At 40.4% G+C, this 20525-nt stretch overlaps 1 protein-coding gene across 4 annotated transcripts in view; it reads left to right on the top strand.

Moving 5' to 3' along the window:
- The window catches only part of LOC306770124 (RNA-binding motif, single-stranded-interacting protein 3), a gene marked incomplete at its 3' end in the record, with an annotated part of 215398 nt that overhangs the window by 23534 nt on the left and 171339 nt on the right, over positions 1 to 20525 (top strand). For 3 of the 4 annotated variants that reach the window (XM_079258936.1, XM_079258937.1, XM_079258934.1), the window contains exon 2: positions 13226 to 13383. In XM_079258936.1, coding sequence (XP_079115062.1) covers positions 13226 to 13383 — 158 coding nt within the window. The remainder of the gene's footprint in view (positions 1 to 13225; positions 13384 to 20525) is intronic. The other variant, XM_079258935.1, reaches the window with a different exon arrangement.

Here is a 20525-nt window from a genome sequence, read left to right as displayed (position 1 = left end):
TCTCTCTCGCTCGTTCTGTGTTACCTTGTCTTTTTTTCCCCCGCAGCTTCCTCTTCCAGCATCTTATTTCTCAAATTTCTCGCCTTAGGTTCCTGCACTTTATTTATCACACGATTGTGACACTTTTGGATAAAGCTGCACACCCACACTGATTGAACTGCATTTGTAAGGGCTGGGAAGCACTTTGATTTCCAGTAAGTCATGCGATTGACAGCGGTGGATGGTCTGCCCAGAAGAGGCTGTCTCTCATCCTATAAATCACTCACAAAGGCACTTCTGAAAAGTCTCTAACTCAACAACTAATGCCAGCATGTCAAAAAGAAAAAAAAAAAAAAAAAAGAAAAAAAAGCACCGGGATGGAAAAGCTGAAGCAGACAGTACAGTAGAATACATGTATTTATAGGATAAAAAGGTGCATAGATTTTTATTGGTACAACACATCCAGGTGCACAGAGGCAAATGGTAGTTGGCGGTTGCAAAGATCTTACAATGCGGCATTGTTCTCAGATTGGACCTGAGTAAAACAATCCCCTGTATAGCCCGGCTGCTTGCTGCTGACGGCAGCGATGCAGTATGTGTGCTTAAGCCCAAGGAGGCAGGTGGATACAGAGGTTTTTTTGTGTTGAGTAATTCAGATATTCCTTCAAGGGGAATAGTTGTTTAACACACAGAACAGAATCTGGCACATCGTCTTCTTTGGCCTACTAAACTCTCCTCAACACTAAGTAAAAACTCCCAATGGCTCTTAGATGGGGAGGAGAAACAGGGTGGAGAGAGATTCAGAGGAGAAAGCACAAAGGAGAAATTGAGGACGAGCAGCCAGATGAGGATTGGGATGGATTTAGAGATAGATGAGAACTGACTAAACGGATTGGAGAAGGTGAAGAGAGAATGGATGGAAGACTATGGGCGGATGGATTCGGTTATTGAGGGTTCAAAAAGGGGGGGTGGTTATCGTTCAGAGTTTAGCAGTAAAGACATTTCAGTTTGTCATATAACAAACTACTTTGCTATTTATACGTAATACAGGGTTTGGTACGTAAACTTCACAGAATGATTTGGTACATGAAGTACTCTCTCAGTGACATACAGTTTCCCAGCATGCAGGCAGAAGAAATGGCGTTTATAACAGGTGGTCTTGAGTTGCACCTAATTTCTGGATGTATAGGTGATGTGTGGTCACAGAAACCTGAAAAACAGTTGCCTTATCAGGCACTCCTTAGGATGTAAGACCAAAAGTCATTACCGAGCGGTGGTACACAAAGACTGAAAGCCTCCATGTCCAAACTGCTTCTGTAGGTTTTGGTGGGACCAGTCACTATCGGAGCATGTGCTCTGCTAACAGTATTTCCTGTTTTACACCTCATACACCCCTAATTTTTGTATTTGGGTTTTACACACATACAATTAAAAAGTCCTGTATGGACATAAAGTTTGGCGGTTTCTTCTGGAATTTGGCGCCAGAATGTTGGCAAGAGTTTTTTTCAGTTCTGTGAGTTCCAAAGTGGGATCTTTGGGAATTTGGCTTGTTTCAGCACATCCCACAAACACTCAATCGGATTAGGATTTGGAGAGTTTTGATAAACCTGGGTCCAAGCCAGGATTCTTTGTCATGTTCCTCAAGCCAGTACTGAACAGTGTGGCAGGGTGCGCTAAACTAATGGCCAGGCTGCTGTTGCCATGGCAGCTGTGCTTGTTCTATAACAATGTTTAGGTGGGTGGCACAAGCCAAAGAAACATCCATATGCGTGCCAGGTCCCAATTTTACCCAACTGTGTAATTAATGTTAGCCATTTAACCTGGCAGTGGTCTTAATGTGACTGATCAATGTATGTTTTTTGTTTTGTTTTTTTCTTGTAAAGTGTCATACTTTCCAGCAAATACTTGAATACAATATTCATTTTTGCATAAATGTTAATGCATTTTTTTTTTTTTTTTTTTTTTAGAAAGCTCCTTTTCCCTCAGTTTAAAGAAAACAAAAGCATTCTTGTTAGTTTGATTGCCTGCTGCTGCATGACCTTTTCAGAAACTCATCTTGAAGTTCACATCCATCAAAATCTCATTTACAGCTTGCCTGGCAATTAGAGTGGCACCCTTTCAAAGCAATTTCGGTCTTCGCACAATAAAGTATTTTTCAGTTGTCATATTGACAAATATTCGGAAACTAGTTACTTTGTGCCTCATTTGACTCATGTCCACACAGTTGAAATATTTGGACAATAATCTAAGCAACAGTGGGTTCCAAATGGATGATACATATCTGGTCTCTCCATTTATGCATTAGGTTAGATATTCTCCTTGTGCTTCTGCTTATACACCTGATTTTTCTGGCAGGAATAAAAGAAGAACGCAGTGTAGTTGGTTAGGGTCCCAGTGCAAAATCCCTGGATATGTTTTTCAGATGCATGCCATAAAATAACCCTATAAACTACCACAAACCAACCATTCTCCACTCCCCAGCTGATTTGTTATGGCTGTCCCAAGCCTTCCTGCCGCAAGAGCGGCTGGTGTTTAGTGCCAGTATTTAGTCTGGCAATTGTCAGAGACGCTTCATTTGAGTATGTACCTTAGGGGCCAAAAGTGACATTCCAGACCCAGAGCAAGTGCTCTGTACTCAAAAGAAACTGCATATTCAAAAGAGAAAGGGTTTAGTCCAGTGCACATGGTATGAGCTACCTATCATGTAACATGTTAGTAGACAGAGTGCAGGATAATTATAATAGCACACATTATTGACCTGCTGTTAACTCCACTGTTAGCAGATGAAGAGGAAATCCACATCATGATAAAAAAAAAAAAAAAGGTTGATTTTTTTTTTTTTTTTTTTTTTTTTTTTTTTGCATGTATCAGCAACACTTATTTTTCATGAAGCTCCTTATGCCTCAAATTTACTTAATGAAACAACGAAAGCTTGGTGTGAACGGCATAAGCCGATCCGTCCATTTACATAAGCTCAATGTCAAACATATGTAAGAAATACAGCATCAGTATGTGAGGGGAAACGTTCCTAAAGTTGGACATTGTATTATCACATTTCCTTATTAATGTGATATAGGAATTTGTAACTAGTGTGGATTGGTTTATACCAGTCATTTGTGCTTTTGAGTGCTCAAATACCTGCTTTCAAAACTCCCTGTTAAAGAAAAAAAAAGGGGAATAAAAAAGGTTGTTTGTCAGAGCAGTTAACATCAGTCAGTTATGCAAACATTACATAGTTCCTGTAACATATGGTTGTTGGCTCACAGTCAAACACACATACAGTTCTGAGGTCAGTGTCAGGCAGTAACTCATACACTAAGCTGTTCGGGAACCTTTGAGCCTCTGCAGCTTCTTTGTCAATTACAGGCTTATTTATGAATTTGAGCACAGTTGACCTTCTGGAAAAGGGGGACCTAAATTTGTTTGTCTGGAGAACAGCATAACAAATGGTCGGCTTTCCTTGCTATCAATCTATCCCGTTGCTGTCCCTCTCCCCCTTCTGGCATTCAGCCATCTATAGTCATTCATTCACAAATAGCAACGTGTCAACAAATTGGTCCCGGACTGTCAGACAAAGGCAAGTGCACCTAGAACTGCTGTAACATGGAAAGCTGATACATCCGAGAGAAAAGGTACTTTTAAAATGAAAGGATAAAGAAAAAAACAACTTGCAGTTAAGTGTTTGCCATGCAGGCGCTCCCTTTCTCCTTCTGGGTCCTTAATGCAGCCTATAAAGACATTTCAGGGCACGATGCCAACCCATGTGCATGACTGCGAGACATTTGTCTCAGTGAGAGACAGCAACATGGCTCTTTACTCCCTCTTCCCAGCTTCCACAGTCCTGTGTTTGTGCTTCTACTTCCTGTGAAAAACATAACTGACTCCTAAAGAATGTGCCCAATTAGAGACGGAGAGTGGGGTGGAAGGGGACGGGGCTCAGTGGCTGCTGCTTCAGATTGAAATGTTTCAGAACAATGGTGAGGAGGAGCTTTCCAGGTTAATGGAATAATGTTCTAACAGAAGAAATGTCCTGAACTTATTATCTTTGTTGGTCATATAAGCATCATGAGGCATAACCTTTGGCTTTCTATAAAAAAGCCATATACCTGACCTGGTGACCAGTTCCTATTGTGTTTAGATAATCATCTCATTATTCCAGCTGGTAAGTTTAGTAAGTGAGCAGTTTCAAGCACTTACTTTCTAAATCTGTCCTTTCTTGGCTGCCCTGTCTTTAAATGAGCATCTCTGTCTTCCCACTCTGTTACTGCAGCCATCCTGCAGTCTCCACTCCCACACTGGCGAGCGTGCAAACGGACCCAGCTGGCTATAATGATGACAAATCAGCCCAAATATTTATGTCCAAGGAGTTTCACTTTGGCTCTGCCCACGGCTGGCTCTCTGCTTTCTTTTACGGATCCCTCTGCGGCAGTCAGTGTACTTGCAGCCAAAGCGTCATAATCACGCTGCACAAACACACTTTAGCTCTGGTTATGTCACCTAAACACCGACTGACTCTTAATGTCCGTGGAGATCCAAGATTAAGGTTGTTGGAGGAGTGGTATAAACATAGAGGCTTACAAAGTGCATTTGTACATTTTTGTGTGGGCTAAGTGAACAACTTGCTGTGTAGAAGTGATGCACATTGTGTATTTTATAGTGGAAAACATAAAATGTTTGTGCCAGGTCCTACTGGCTTTCTAAAGACTAAACAAGATGAAAAGGAGGTAAAAAAATGGATTTACAAATTCAACAGAAATTATAGAAAGAAAATTATTTAACTGTTTGTCATAATGCATGAACATCCTGCATTATGACATCATTTTCTGAAGGAAATAGGGAAAAGGAGAGAAGGTGACAAAGCAGAAGATACAATGAGCCAACATCTGAGTTTTTCTGGTTGATGAGAGATCAGAGAAGAGACAGGATGCAAGACAGATGCCATATTAGCCTCCACTAGGGGCACCTGGTGAGGAAATCCACCTGGAGTAGTGTGGGTTTAGGATCTGTCCTGAAATTGGTCCAGTTATTGGTCAAATAAGATGACAAAGAGGTTAGCTAGTCACTTAATATGCAAACATGTCACATACAGTAACATACAGTAGTGACATGCTTGTAAAATAAATATGTGGACTTTCTCAGGCAGCATGGGATGTGTTCTTTTGTAGGCTGGACTATGGCCCTGTTTATACCACAGCGTTCCCACGCAAAACTTTTTCTTTTGCATAATTGAAAACAACTGCTTTTACACAACAGAAGAATAAACAATCTCCATGCAGGGGTAAATGCAATAAAGACCAGTAAAATGTAATGTATGTGCTAGGCCTCTGGACGAAGAAAACGATAATGACACATCCATGTGTGCGCCGTATCCTCAAACACAACACAATGGAAGCGTTGCATGCTAACCGCTAGTTATCTGGCACATGTAACCTCTTTGTCTTTGCTAAGGACATAACATTGTCCTCTCCACCCCAACCAGTCGAGGCAGATGGCTGCCCTCCCTGAGCCGGGTTCTGCCGGAGGTTTTCTTCCGGTTAAAAGGGAATTTTTTCCTTCCCACTGCCGCCTTGTGCATGCTCAGGATGGGGGATTGGATCGAAGTCATGACTCGATGCAATCAGTTGGTTTCTATTATAGGATGAATTGGCTTGAAATGATGTGTATGTAAAGCCCCTTGTGACAACATTGTTTTGAAGTGGTGCCATACAAGTAAAGCTGAATTGAATATTGCACCATCTTTGGTGCCATTTCTTAGCCAGCAAACTTATGATGACTTTTGTGTTGTCTTTTAATTCTCTTGCGTTTCTTTGCTGAATCAGCGATGTTTCAAGTTAGACAGCCAGTTCCTTTTACCATTTCCAGTTCCTTTTTACTGCGAAGGATCACATCGTGTCCTGGATGTAAAAGTCGTGTAGTGTGAGTTTCTCAGCCTCGGGCCGCTGCTGGGTAGCAGTGGCTCTAAAAATGCACATGAGAGATGTCATTGTGTCATCGAACAAGTTCGGGACGCGTAGTTTTAAGGTCAAAATATTACCGAGTGCGTCTTTAATAAATAACAATGAGACTTATTCATTGACACTTAATCAAGAAATATGTTGTTATAAGACAACCCAAAATAAATATAGTCAAATAGCATTTAAATATGTATGTATCACAGTGAGCAGACTGCTAAGCTGAGTGACATTCAAGAGCTTTGTGTATGAAGCACATTTTTTTAAAAGTCTCCTACAATTTAATGGTTATGACTTACAAATGTGATTCAACTTAACTGAATAAGAGCAAAAATTCCTCTAAAAAGCTAATGTAATTTCATTTTAATCCTTCTGCCATTTCATTGATGCCAAATTTACAATATATGATCTCACAACAGCCTTGTTTCATTTTAATGTCAAACATTTCAAACAGACTTATTTTGGTGTTTTTAATACATGAGTGAATATACTTTCTATCAGTCCTTCATATTTACCCTGAACCATTTTGTGTTCAAACAGTGATCGAAAAAGGCCCCCTTGTTTACCTCCATAGCTTTTGTTCTTTCTGTCAGATAACATGTATGTGTTCTACCTCTTAACACTGCAGAAGATATAGTCAGCATTTTAACCCCGGGGGCTCTGTATCAAGATATATGGGTCCTGATGCAGCACAACATCGCTCGCTTATCTGCCCCAAAGTAAACCGAAGAAAGAGACAAAAGGAGAGCGAATAGGAAATAATAAAATTGGAGAAAAAGAGATTTGAGAGTAGGTGAGAAATAAGAAGAGAGAGACTCATGATGTTTTGAAAAAATCTGCAAATTGACCTATCAGCATATTTAAATAAGCCATTAAACACATCATTATCCACAGCAGTTTTGAATTACATGTGTTGGAGCCTTTTTCACGTTTTCTTTTTACTCACCTCACAAGTCTTTTGCACCTTGATTTAAACTCATTCATACCTGAAAATATATCTTCCCTTCTCATCTTCTCTCTCATCCCCTCTTTCCTCTTCTGCCCTGTGTATGCCCCTGCACGCAGAGCGCTCTCAGTTTTTCCTTATTAAGATACATTTTGCTATAGAATCAGCACTACTTCATTCCCAGGTGAATTGGGAATGATTTGCTATTCAGTCCTCTGGCTATGGATTTACCAAGACAGGCACAAAGACAGAAAGAGAGTGAAATGAGAGGATGACAGGCAGTCTTCCAGTGTCCCTCGCTTTTCTTTCAGCATTGAGATGCAGCTGCGGTTCTCAAAACACATGTTTGAGGGCTAAAGGTTTGGAAGCAGCTATCCAGGATGGACAGGGGATTTGTGTTCCTCCTGTGCTTAAAGGCTGCTGTGAATGCAGCCGACCGCCGAGCTGGCTGTTAGCTCTGGCAGTTTGGAAGGGATGCCTCTGGGACTTTGCCCGTCTCTAAGAGTCTTTGTAGAGTCTTTGCTAGCATGAATTAATGGTGAACAAGCTGAGAGGCTTTTGTCCTCCAGTTTGTGGGGACTGTCAGTTTGTGGCATTGAAGTCAAACAGACACAAGCACATATGTGCATGCACACACACACACACACACACACACACACACACACACACACACACACACATGTGCGCACACACACACAGTGCAAAAAGCAGGAGCACATGCACACATACGCCTCTGCCTAGATGATGATGGTGGTTCTGTAATGGTAGCGTCATGACCATGACGGAGGTATGGGCAGGCTTAGGCTGGTTTATTGGTCTTATCTGGTCTGGTGCCAGTGTTTTGCAAGCTCTCACCGGTTGCTCTGGCCTTCTATAAATGAGGGCCAATTACCATAACGGTGCACAGCCACCTCATCCAGCCCTGCCCTACAGAGTGTACAGAAGGAAAAAAACAGGCTAGAGATAACCTAACCCTGCTCAAATTACTGCTTTGGCTTTCCTCCTCTGTATTGTATTCTATTGTAATGGCAGAGGATGCAACTGCTTTAATGTAATCAACTCATCAAAATTAAACATTCAACTTTCCAAGTACTTTATACAGAAATATAATCTCACATGTCAAATAAATTAAATTAAATTTGCAATGTAATTAAGACTATGCTGTAATTACCAGATCACCTCCTAGATCTACCATCTTATTTGAGAAAAAAAAGCCTGTACTGATATGATTTGTATGGCTTATTACATTAAAAGACTCAAGATGCCTTTGTGTTTTTATAACACTAGAAAGAAATTATTTCACTCATAGACCATTGTTTTTGTTTTCATTGCACTGCATTATGTTGCCGACATCAGCTGGGCGTTAAAGGACTTTATCTCTCCACCTGACAGTGACATAAACATGACCTCTGTTCCGACCTTTTATTCTGAACCTGAGTGCAGCGTAAGCTTCTAAGACACTGATGGCAATGTGGCAAGCCTGCTACAAACTCCATGAGAAAAGCAAGAACTTTTTTTTTTTTGTTTTCTTATCGAGGCCCCGAGAAGAAAAGGAAGTAATTTTGTTGTCACGGACGAGGCTGCAGAGAATTCTCAACACATCAGGCCAACAGATCTTTTTTATTGAGGAGCTCCAAAAAGAATTGTGTGATTTGTCGCACATTTAAGGTAGGCGTGGTTAACACAAAACAAGACAAAGCGGAAAATTGCTGCTTCCACATTTTAGCTGAAGCAAGTTAAATGGATTGTTTTAGTGAAACGGCTGACTGAGGTGGGGAGAAAGTACAAACATTTTCATGTGACTTTTAATCACACGGATCCAGCCTTTTGCACAAAGTTTCTCGATATATATTAGATAATTGGGTTCATTGCACATAAATGCACAGACATCCCCCATCAGTGATCACCGCCCCATTCCAGACGAAACTTCTCTCGTTGGATGAATTGATAGGACAAAAAATCATTTTTTTCTTGTTCTTGTGGCCTCAGGTGCAAGCACAGTTCTTGCTTCTCGTGGAGTACGTCACAAGCTTGAAATATACATTAGGATTAAGATCAGAAAGGTGGGAAGGGAAACAGCGTTGCAATAGTCTAGACAAGAAGAAATAAATGCCTAAACAACTTGTTCAACAAGACTAAAAGATAAAAAGATTTCACTATTGATAAAACATGAAGGTGATAAAAACTCTATTTCAAAATGAGATTGACCTGTTTATCAAATTTAAAATTGCCATCCATGGTGACGCCAAGGCTGGTGACTTTGGCACGCGCGTCATTTTGGAGTGGTCTTCAGTCGAAGATGGCTTTCACAAACACAACAATGTCCGTCTTTCTCTTTTTCAGTTAAATACAAAAAAAAGGGGGTGGGGCTAACCACATCGCTGACACAGTCAAGTGGGGTGTCAGGGGCCAGTGGTTTTTTTGGCATTTGGCATGTAAATTTGGCAGGCACACTTTGGTGATTTTACTGGTTTTGAACTCAGATAGTAAAAACAATGTTCCGATGCATCGGACGTAAATGGCACAGTTAAACTCCAACATGACTTTCTGTGTGGTGCTTTTCTTGTGCGTCTTGGTTCAGCTACAATTTCAAGCTCATCTGTTTGATTAATTTAAACATTTGTACTCATCGCATCAATGCTGTGCTCATTTTTCACTGATTTTTAACAGAACGGTTAAGTTTTGCATTATGATTTGAGAAAATCTCCATCCTTTTAAATTTAAATAAACCATTAGAAGTCAAGTGGTGTATATGCACGGGGTCAGCTCATGAAATATTGAATGTTTTGAATTCATGGCTACATTTAATTTATTTTTCTTATGCTGCAGTGCATGAACAAAGCACACACTATGTGCATATTATTTGCGAGATATTTTACTCTGTGACAAAAAAAAAATTTAAAAATATGTGTATTGTCCTTGTGCAGTTACCTGAATATATTAGCGCAATGCTGTGTGCCCTCAGCCTATGCAATGTATGCTAGATTTATCATCCTCACTTAATACACTCACATAAACATTCCCTGGCATGTCATAGAGGCTGTGAACCCCCCCGCACGGCTGCCTTGGTAAATTGAGCTTGTGTAAACCATTTTGCCTGTCTAAAATACAGTGCAGCAAATTGAAATCCCCAGTAAGCCCGTGTAGCTGCATGTCACAGCTGGATAGGGAGGCAGGAGAATGGAGGTTTTCTCATTTACCACCTGGAGGTTTTTTCAAGTGTCATAACCAGCTCTCCTTCCACTCTCCTCCATTTATCTCTTCAAGTCTTTCTATCTTTTTTTTATACCTTAGTATTCCAGCCTGCTTTGCTAAGGGCTGTATTCACTCTCCATCACTCTGACAAATGAGGCCAGTATTGAATATAATTTATGAGAATAGATATGATAGAATTAAAGTAAACAGCAGTCATGACGCTATTCGTAAATAAAAAGAAAAACAACCTTGATCATTAACCTCCACTGAAGTGAGCAGTAATCCGTGAGAGAATTGGATTGAAAATGGCTAAATCTGTCGCATCTGCTGAAGCAGCAATAAGTCGTGTTCTCACTAACTTTTGTGTTTCATGCACAATCATTTATATACCCGCCCATGGCATAATACAAGAAAATCTCATTAGATTAAGCACAAAATGTCTGTTATTGAAGTGATCAGTGATGATTGGATATGAAGAGCCTCCTATTGAATCCATTTTTTCTTAAAAGCATAAAGAGAATTAGACTCATCAGTTCCTTTTATGCTTTTTACTGTGCATAAAACAAACATATAATACAACCATTAGTCTGCAAAACCTCAATTAAATGCACTCATGCCTTCCCACCATCCACCCTACAGTCTTCCAATCCTTTGAGACTTTTAGCACCCAGTCCATTCTTCATCCCGGGGGACTTTTCCAGCCTTTTTTCTTTCCCCTTGGATAACCTCACTCTGTTCCTCTTCTCGCAGCACTGTAAGTAATGGGCTCGTTTTGACCCTCTATGCCTCATTGTGTAAGATTTCAGCTTCTGACCTTAAAAAATGAAAGCAAATCAATAGGGCGGGACACACAAATTCCAAAGACCAGGATGCAAGCCAAGCCTGGAGCCTAGAAATGAGGAGGAGGAGGTGGATGAGGACGAGGAAGGCTGTGTGTATCATTGAAGCGCTGAAACAAAGAAAGAAAAAGGCTTACAATTAAGATTCAGCACCAACAGCATCTCTGTGTTGTGTCCCTGATTGTGCTGGCACATTTGCACACATTGTGCACCATGTTTGGTTTTGTGAGCCTAATTTAGGCTCCAACAGACGCGGACAAAATAAAAGAAAGAGGTGAGAGGGGGATGCAAAAGGTTAAAGCCTCTAAGTCATGGTTTAAACTGCAGCTGTGGAGTTTCTAGTGATTTTAAGAGGGAAGAAATGACTCCAATGGAGCAAGCAAGAGATTCTGATGCTTCCTTTTCTGCTGTCGCAGCATGGAAACACAAGCTTCTCCAGCCGGGCTCCTTTTACATCTCTGTAGCCTTTCCAACTAAGTCTATCAAATATGAGACACAACTTGCATTGTAAACTTGAAAAAAGTTTCCCGAGACCCACTTGAAAAATCAGTACAATCACAAGTCTTCTTATTCGCTAACTAGGTCAAGTGTGAAGAAACATCAACTCATCCACTGGTCAGACACCTGAAACATATTTCCTTTGGATGTTTGTATGAAGACTTTACTCGAATCTGTTCCAGGTTAGAGACGCCCCAAAGCCACGAGCTGTAAAAGTAATGTATGTACCCGTCTTTGTAGCTAGCAGTTTTTTTTTGCTTCCATGTGAAAAAGGTGTCTCCGTGTTATCGCATTGCATGTGTGCGTGGGTTTGTGCAACCACAGACATATGGACCATGGTGTGTGTTAGTACGGCACAGTGAGCGTCTGCCCATCAGTTCCATTTAGCTCAGCGTGGTAATTGGCCGTCCATTGATGGACGTGGCTCCCTCTTCACGCTCCAGGGACCCCGGCTCTTTGTCTGAGAAGTGGGAGGCGACACGCTGGCAAGGCACACACACGCTTAAAATAGCGCATCAAATCAGCCATGCTCCAACAGTCGCTGCTAACGTGCGGGGCAGATTGGAGGGCTAATGGTGTGTGTGTCTGTGGGTGTGCACATGCTAAACTGTGTGTGTATGTGTTTTTACAGCATAGTATGAGGTCTTGGGGTTCTCCCTGGGGAGGATAAGGGTTAACATGGTTAACTAGAGCTGGTGGTGGTATTTTGTCATGCCGTTCTCGCTCCCTAAACCGTTTTTTTCTTTCTTCGGCTTCATCCATCACTCAGTTACTTTTCTTATATTGTGCATTGTCTCTTGCACTCTCCTCCTTACACCTTTATGCTTACACTCTTTCGATGTGTTTCCGCCTCTTTTTGTCTTTCTTTCCTCTTATGCCCACAGGGCTGCAGCTCTCCCTCTCTGTCATTATGTGCAGTGTCCCTGCAATAGAGATATAAATGGTGTGTGAGCAGGGGGCCCTGACTCCTATACCATAAATCTACGCTAACAGCACAACAAGCACATAAAGAGAGCAGGGGATGGAAAAGAGAAGGAGAAAAACAAAGGAGACAATCACATTTCTGTCACAGTTTGAAGACATTCATATGTAGATGTTTATAAAATATGCTGGAGTGGATTATTGCATCAGGAACTCACACCCTCGGAGGTGTAAATTGTTTCACAGTGTAATGAAATTGGTTCTGGCAATATTAGTAGAGAGCGGGAGGTTGCCATCATTTAAAAGTGTTTATAAGCTGCTGGAAGCCATATGAAGCCCAATTTCAGTCTCCTTGGCAAAATGTTTACTTAAAAATACTAAATTAAATGAACTGAAAGAGAAGAAAACAAGTAAATGTGAAGATGCAGATGCATAATGTGCCTCCTGTAATCTTACTCAGAGCTCTCTTTATTTTGTCTCTTTAACTTTTTGTCATTGAATCTTGTTGTCTCTGTGTGAAAAATGTGTCCTTTGCAGTGTATTCTTATTTGAAGTTATGGTTATATTATCAGAATTTTCCCCATTAAAATCTGCTGTTGCGTTTTTGTCTCTCAGCAACGTTGATCTCATCTCCTCTCTGAGTCACAACTGCCCTAAAATGCCTTGCCTCATGACTGCAGTGACACTGAACTGGTAGTGCCTGCTGTTTCTTCAAAAGGAATATTTTTCAACTCAGTTTCTCACATTTCCAGCTTCTTCTTTGGACTTTTTTTTTCACACCTCTCCTCTTGGTGTCACTTAAATTCTTTCTTCTTTTTAACGCACCATGTCTTCAGCTAAACCCTATTTTTGGCTGTTTGTATAAAATCTTTCTTCTATTTACTTTCTTTTCCCAGCAGCCCTATGCTCCACCCCCTCATCCCATGGCTCCTCCCAGCCCCAGTACCAACAGCTGCAACCAGGGAGGGGCAGAGCAGCTGAGTAAGACCAACCTGTACATTCGTGGCTTGCCACCTGGGACCACTGACCAGGACCTCATCAAGCTCTGCCAACCGTGAGTACCATCTAAACTAATTCCAAACTTCACATTTTTGTGGTTGTTGCTTTATTATTAACCTAATTACATTTGACCTCCATTTGTAATGGGCAGCACAAAGAGTGGAATTTCTTCATCTCAATATGTATGTACAAATTAATCTTTTCATATAGTCATTATTAAACACTTAATGTACCCTAGTGAACATGGAAATGTAAAGATCATTTGTATAACTGCAACTCTAGTTATCGAGTAAACTCTAATTCAAATAAAATCAGTCCACTGTACATGTGTATGAATAATCAATGGAGATGCAATGGTTCACCTATCACCTATATTTAATTTGAAATAGCAGAAAAGCAAATGTTTTGTAAATGTTTAATTTAAGGTAGTGTTTTATGCACAAGTACCTGAGAACCCACAGATTTCAGCTGTTGTGCTTTTTCTTTGTCCTGGGTATACAGAGATTCCTCCAACTTCTCTAAAAATTTTAATTGAGCAGTTTTACTTAAATAAAAATTATTTTTAAAAAATGTTTAAATGTTTAAAAATGTTTAAATATTAATATCTCTAAGATATTGTTGTAAAATCAAGTCCTCTTGGTTACTTTTGGCTGTCATGTAGTTAGTTGTAATTTAGCAGCAATTTGGTGCTCATCTTTTTTTAAGTTCCTGCCAATACATTCATAATAAACACATTTTTCAAGCCGAAAAGAGGAAATATTATTTTTGTCGTATTTGAGTAGTTGTATTAACCTTTTTAAGGAGACATTACAGGCATGATAAAGACTGATATCTTGCGTGCACCATTAAACTGCTACCAGCAGAGTGTTTTTAGAGACATACACAAAAGTACTCTCCAAAATATTCTAAAAGAGAAAAAAACGTGCACAAACCTGCCATACACAGCTCAATAAGGCCTAATAAAGTCTAGATTGGACCGCCTCCCCCAGGAATCACAGACCAAGACCTCATCAGGCAGTAACACAGTCACAAGGGCCTTCTTTTTTTCTGTGTCTCTGTCTCTCTCTCACACACAAGCAGCTTTGTTCAGCTTCATTTAGTTCTTTTCACTTCCAAAATGCTGAAAAGGGGTCAAGATCATTAATGGAGACAAGGCCAGCATATTGTGAAATACAGGGCATGAGCAAGTCTGTCTGGTTGCATAACCTTTTCTTGGCCATATTTCCAGAAATGTCCTGGTCAAATGTGGTCAATTATTCAATGATGCTTTGGAGATGGGAACATGCTGTCCAGTATATTGGGTAATGCTCCCAGTAGCCATGTCATAAGTCATGCATTTATTCTTGAAACTGACCCATCAAGATTCCATTAGGCTGAGAGGCCTTCCAAATAAGATTTGGAAAAGCACTCAGCTTTTTGACATTGGATCTCTCTCACTTAGCTCTTACATTCACCCGGCTGTACACAGTTGGACAGTTTCAATTTGACATCTAATTCCATATGATCTTTAATGTTTTTAGTATAACCATTCGAAAGGGCAAAGCATGTCAGAGCTTATGTAAAATACTCTGTGTGCAGATCTGCATTCTAATATGTTGCTCTTCTCCTGTGTGTTGTGGGAATCTACCCACTTTGTCTGTTATGGCTTGGATTTGCCGTGTTGTCCTCTAGTGGCTGTCCTCCAGTGGCTGTCCTTCTGTTGAGCCTTTTTTCCTCTGATCCATCTTTTCTCATATTGCCCATTTTTCCCTCTTTGTGTATTGCCTGCCTCAGAGCCCCCAAGGTTGCCAGAGGTGTGCTATGCTAGTGAAAATTCAATGCCACTGAAACTTTAATTAGCCAGACTCTGTTTCAGTGGCAGGCGGGTGGCAGCATTTTAGAAAAGGTCATGCAACTGTTCTGCAGTCTGCAGCACCCTGGGCCCCCCTCAGGTTTTTTTTGTTTTTTTTTTTCCCCCAGATGCCCAGTCCCCCTCCAGCACAAATCACCTCCTCTCATGGATCTCAACCCCAGCAGCTCATCTAGCAACACATTTGTCTCCTTATTTTTTAAAATAGTTTTTAAAAAAAAGGGTTTCAGTCATGTTGGCTATCTTAACTAATCTTACTCAGACTGCCAGCTCACTCTGGGATGAATGTTTGTCTGTGATAGAAATCCTCATGCTGGCAGTATGACAAGACAAAGCCAATCCATGGACCTGAGTTTGTTGTGTCACACAGAAGCAGCTCTTGCTTACCCGTTCACCACTATCTCAAAAGCAAACAGGCTGTTGCCAAACTGATGCATTCTTGACAACAGGCCATATCGTAACTGTTGATTGGAGGCTGCAGAATATCCCTAGGACATGCCAGAAAAGTAAATGCCTTCTGCTGTGGTTGTAACCCTGTCCTTGTGAACTTAAATATTTCATTGCCAAGATTCTGTCACATTCAGATCCAGCAACCTTTATTAAGGCCTCACAACCTCTAAAGATTCTCAGTGCTTTCTTAAAATATAGAAAAACTTTGAAGTCATAGCTCTGTGTTTACATAGATGATGTATTTTTTTTCTTATTTTATTTAGATGAAGCACAAAAAAAACTGTAAAACTGCTAAAGTATGATCATCATATTCACCGTACACTAAGATGCAATGTGACTTTTTGCAGCTGATTTAAGGCTCGTTTGTGCTACATGCTAAAGATGGATTTGGAGCCTTTCACCCATCTTTGCATCCTTTCTGTGTATACTTTGGTCCGTCTCCAGATGCATAGCCTCACATGAAAAAACAAAACAGTCTCACTGGTAAACCATGGGGTCAGTGTTGAGCTGTAAGCTTTGTGCAACCAGAAAAGAAACAAAGAAGAATCGTATTTGAATGTCTTTTTCTGTAATTATACGGTACATTATCATGATCTTCTCTATCGTGACCGTGTTTGCTATTATCTGGGATGGACATTGATGCTCGTAGGTGAATTTTGACCCCCGCACTGCCCACCTAAGACATTTGAAACGTACATACCCATTTACAGTTGTCCTTAAATATTTTCTTACCTTTTCATTAAAGAAAAAACTGAATTTACAACAGTCACTCATATAATTTGAGACTAAAAAAAAGGAACAATTGAAAAAAATTAGTAAAATTGTATCTTAGTGATATAAGACACTGTTTTTCGTTGTTGTTGTTTTGTTTTTTTTTTTTTATTTAATTGAGTTGATAAAAGAAAAACAAAACAAACAAATCGGTCCTGGACAAATTAGAGCACTTTTCTGATGAACAGTAGGACAAACTACCAGGTGCAGAAGTCTGACTGAGAGGTACAGAAAACACCTGACTGCAGTGGAAACGCCAAAGGACACGCACACACTCATACGCACTCGTACCCTGATAGGCACATTGGGGGGCAAATTGGTGTTCAGTGTCTTGCCCAAGGACACTTTGGCATGGAAGCGATCTCCCAGCTTTCCAGTTGAAAGACGGATCTTCCTCCTGAGCTCCAGCTGCCCCTTGTTCAACAAATATCAGTTTGACTCATGTAACATATATTATTTTGTCATATTTGTTTGCTTTTGAACAAAGATATTTCTGTTGAATAAGAATTAGAAAATAATGTAATGATTTTAATAATTTATTTATTATTACTTCGGTCAATTTTAGCTTATTTCACAGGCATTTCTTCATTTCTTTAATGGGAAGGTATAAATAAATTTGAGAACAACTTTACATGCATAAAACTTGCATAAATGATCTTGTAGTAATTTTCTTGCCTTGTTGATCTCTGTCAGATTTTTACACTTCAAGTGACAATCACCAGTACATACAGAACATATTTTTGTTGAATAAGATTGCACATCAATGAAAGCTTGAACTTAGTGACTTGAGAAAATTTGTTAGGCTATAGTGATAATCTTGCACTAAAGTACTAGTTTTTAACCCTTTTTTTCTTGTAAATAGTGATAGAAACTCCTAAATGCTCACTACACTTGTTCACATACTTTAGGTTTTTGGAAATGGTAATTTATGGGATGCCTTGTCTTTACAAATACAAATAGTTTTCCTTTAACCCCTCACTTTGTACATTCTGGTAACCAAGCCTTAAATCACAGAGACACAAATATGCAGCTGGGAGCAGCTGAGTATGTGATTATTTTTATTGGTAAGTCCAAGATTTCTTTGTGATCAGCCACTTCCTTCAACCTCCCTGTAGTCTGCAGGAGTGAAAGTAAACACTAAAGAATACCAAAGTTCTCACCAGCGGTTGGAGTTGCATGCCGTGAGCTGTTGAATGAGTAATTAAATGAATTCGGGTGGGTGCTTAATCTCTGTTTTATTCAGCTGGCTGGATGCAGGGTTCTCCACCAGCCGTCAGTCTGATATATGGTTGTGGAGAGGAGGCCAAAGGAGTGGAGTGGGGATTTGTTGGCAGAACACCCAGATAGAAAGAGGCCTTCCTACTCGCCTGGCTAGCTGCATGAGTGGATGGATGGACATATGGATGTAGAGATGGAGCAATGGTGAGAAAAGTCATTATTGTGAGAACAATTCTTTGCCCTAACCAGCTATGTTGAGGCCGTGAGCCAACCCTAAGCCCAAAACCAACTACGTGGTGCAGCCAGCACATCCAACTCAGCCATTAAAGCCAACATACCCCCAAATCACTTTGGTGCAAAGTAGACTTTATAAGCTATTTCACCTGCCAAATATAAAGCAGCACCCACATTATTCTTGTTAGCAATCCCACCCCAGCAGATCAATAGAGTGACTGGAATCAGGTAGTTCAATAAAACCCTGGAAGGAAAAAAGATAGGGACTTTTCTTTTTATCATTAGGGCCTCACACCTGGAATAACAGGGCCAAAATGTTTTATATTTTCTCCCACGACTGCAAGAATCCAGACTTTAAACGGCAGAGAGCAAATGACGCTAAAGGATCCTGAACCCCCTCTGCTCCTGTCATTTCTTCTCTAATCTGCTGCCGACCTCCTCCTCTTCCTCGGTCTGGTTCTCTTCACCCAAATTCAGTCAGAGCCAAACCACAGCTGTGCCCTCAGCAGGACTGGTTTTGGCATCCATGCACTGACCTGATCACACAAATAAAGTGAGCCAAATCAAGAGCTAATCACCACCAATTGTGCAAATAACCTTTCCCATGTGTGCTGGGGGAATAGTGGAGGGGGCAGCTAGAGAGCAAGAGAGGAGGGGGAGAGAGAGCTGTGAGGTTTCAACCCAAGAGGAGGTGAGTTGGTAGGAAAGGAGGAGTGACCCTGGGAGCACCTGTTTTTATGGAGCAGAAGCCCAGACACTCATCAGCACCACATTATCCTTAATGACTCTCAGCTATCAGAGCTAGCCCATCCCATGGCCTCATTTCCAAAAACTGTCAGAGGGTGAGAAAAAGGGTGAGCAGAGGCTCTTTAATCCAACTTCAAAGCCCCAAATTTCCTATCACCCAGCTCACCAGTAAATGTTAAATAGTGTGCACTTATATGACGCCTTTTAACCTGGCTTTTACACCGCACTCTACAATCTGTTTCTGATTTATCTATTCACTCTCATGAACCAGTAACGGTGGAGCTGCTATGCAAAGTAGTCACCTGCCATTCACAACTCACTCAAGGACTCATTGAATCACAATCCCTGCAACATACTCTACCAGCTAAACTACAGTTCATCAGTAATAGGGCTACACATGAATTTTGTCAACATGTGCAAGATTATTATTGATAAAGCAGCAGAGAGACATTTTTACATAGAAATAATATAAGCAAAGGTAGGACTGGGTGATATGACCAACATCTCATGTCCAATGTCTCACGGGTAAATGCCTGCTTCAGCGTTAACATCTGGAGTTTATTATGAGCACTTTCGCCACCACTTGATGCTGCTTTTGCAGGTTTTTCCTGTTGACTTTCTGTATTCTTTGTCCTGATTCTTGCACAGGTGATAAACTGAGTTAGTTGTGTCCGAGTCCGTTGTTGGGACTGTGAGCTAGTCTGTTGTCAGTTCCACGTCTGTCTTTTTATATCCAAACTGCATCCATGCGACAGAAATTTCCACTCTTTTATGAACAAGCTTAATTGTTTGGGTTGGCGGGTCATCTGTTGGTGAAATGTGTCTGACGTCTTCATCCATGTTTGTTTATGTATTGCAGCATGCATGCTGTGAAGCACATCTTGACATAAAATACTGCAGTAAAGCACATAATTGTGGCGTAAACGATAGAGCCTCATATGAAATGATCGACATTTTCTATCACCAAAGGATATATATCGTTATATCTCCCAGCCCTAAGCAAAAGTAGAAATTTTGTGGCAGAAATATGTTATAAGTCCCACATTTTCTTCCCAATTTTAAATTTTCTTTGTGGGAGCAATATAGTGCATTGTACTGAATTTGTGGGTCTTGCCTGCACACAAACCTGTTTATAAGATCTTTTTATGCTATCTAGCTTAATTGATTTGAGATAGTACAAATAGATTAAGTGGTGTATGTAGTTTTGGACATCTGTGCAGTGTCCTCATCCTTTCCTCTGGCCAGTTCTTCAGTGGTTATACTGAGGGGTCTGGTAAACCATAGAACACCATAATTGAGTGAGTAGCCTTTTAAAACCAATGTAGCATGGATGAAATTCACCCAAAGTTATGACAAAGTTAGACATGTAAGAAATGTCACTTCTGAGCAACAACCACAACCTGCTCTGCGACCAGCTGCTGAGTAGCAGCCTTTATAATACAGACATCTAATTTTAGGATTTAAGAGCTTATTTGACAGGCATTACATGTGACCATGATGTTCCAGCAAATAATGAACAAAACCCAGTTACAAAACAAAAAAAAGGAACCCTAGAAAAATTATGTGTGATTCTTTGTAAGTTGGCAAAGCATGTTATTGCTCCAGCTAAACCCAGCAGTGAGAGGGTGCATTACTATCATTTAAAAAGATGCATTGTCTGTATGTACTATATGCTTTATCGCATTCAGTATTATATGCTTTGATGAATATTGGTAGTAATTTGTGTCCAATTTGACATCTGAATGATATAACAGAGATGTAGTACCAATACAAAAAAAAAAAAAGAGTCCCCTGCAGATATGTATGGTGCACCTCCAGAGAGCTAGCTAAAACTAGCTCTCCGGAGTAAGAGTGGATTGAAGCAGGCTAGTGTCTCTCTAGTCAATAAACGTATAGTAGACAGCAAAAAAGACCCAGTGATATTTTAA

Source organism: Telmatherina bonti, assembly GCF_933228915.1.
Source record: "Telmatherina bonti genome assembly, chromosome: 19".
In the NCBI taxonomy this organism is placed as follows: Eukaryota; Metazoa; Chordata; class Actinopteri; order Atheriniformes; family Telmatherinidae; genus Telmatherina; species Telmatherina bonti.
Note: the sequence above shows the minus strand (reverse complement) of the source record. Positions and strands in the feature narration are given on the sequence as shown.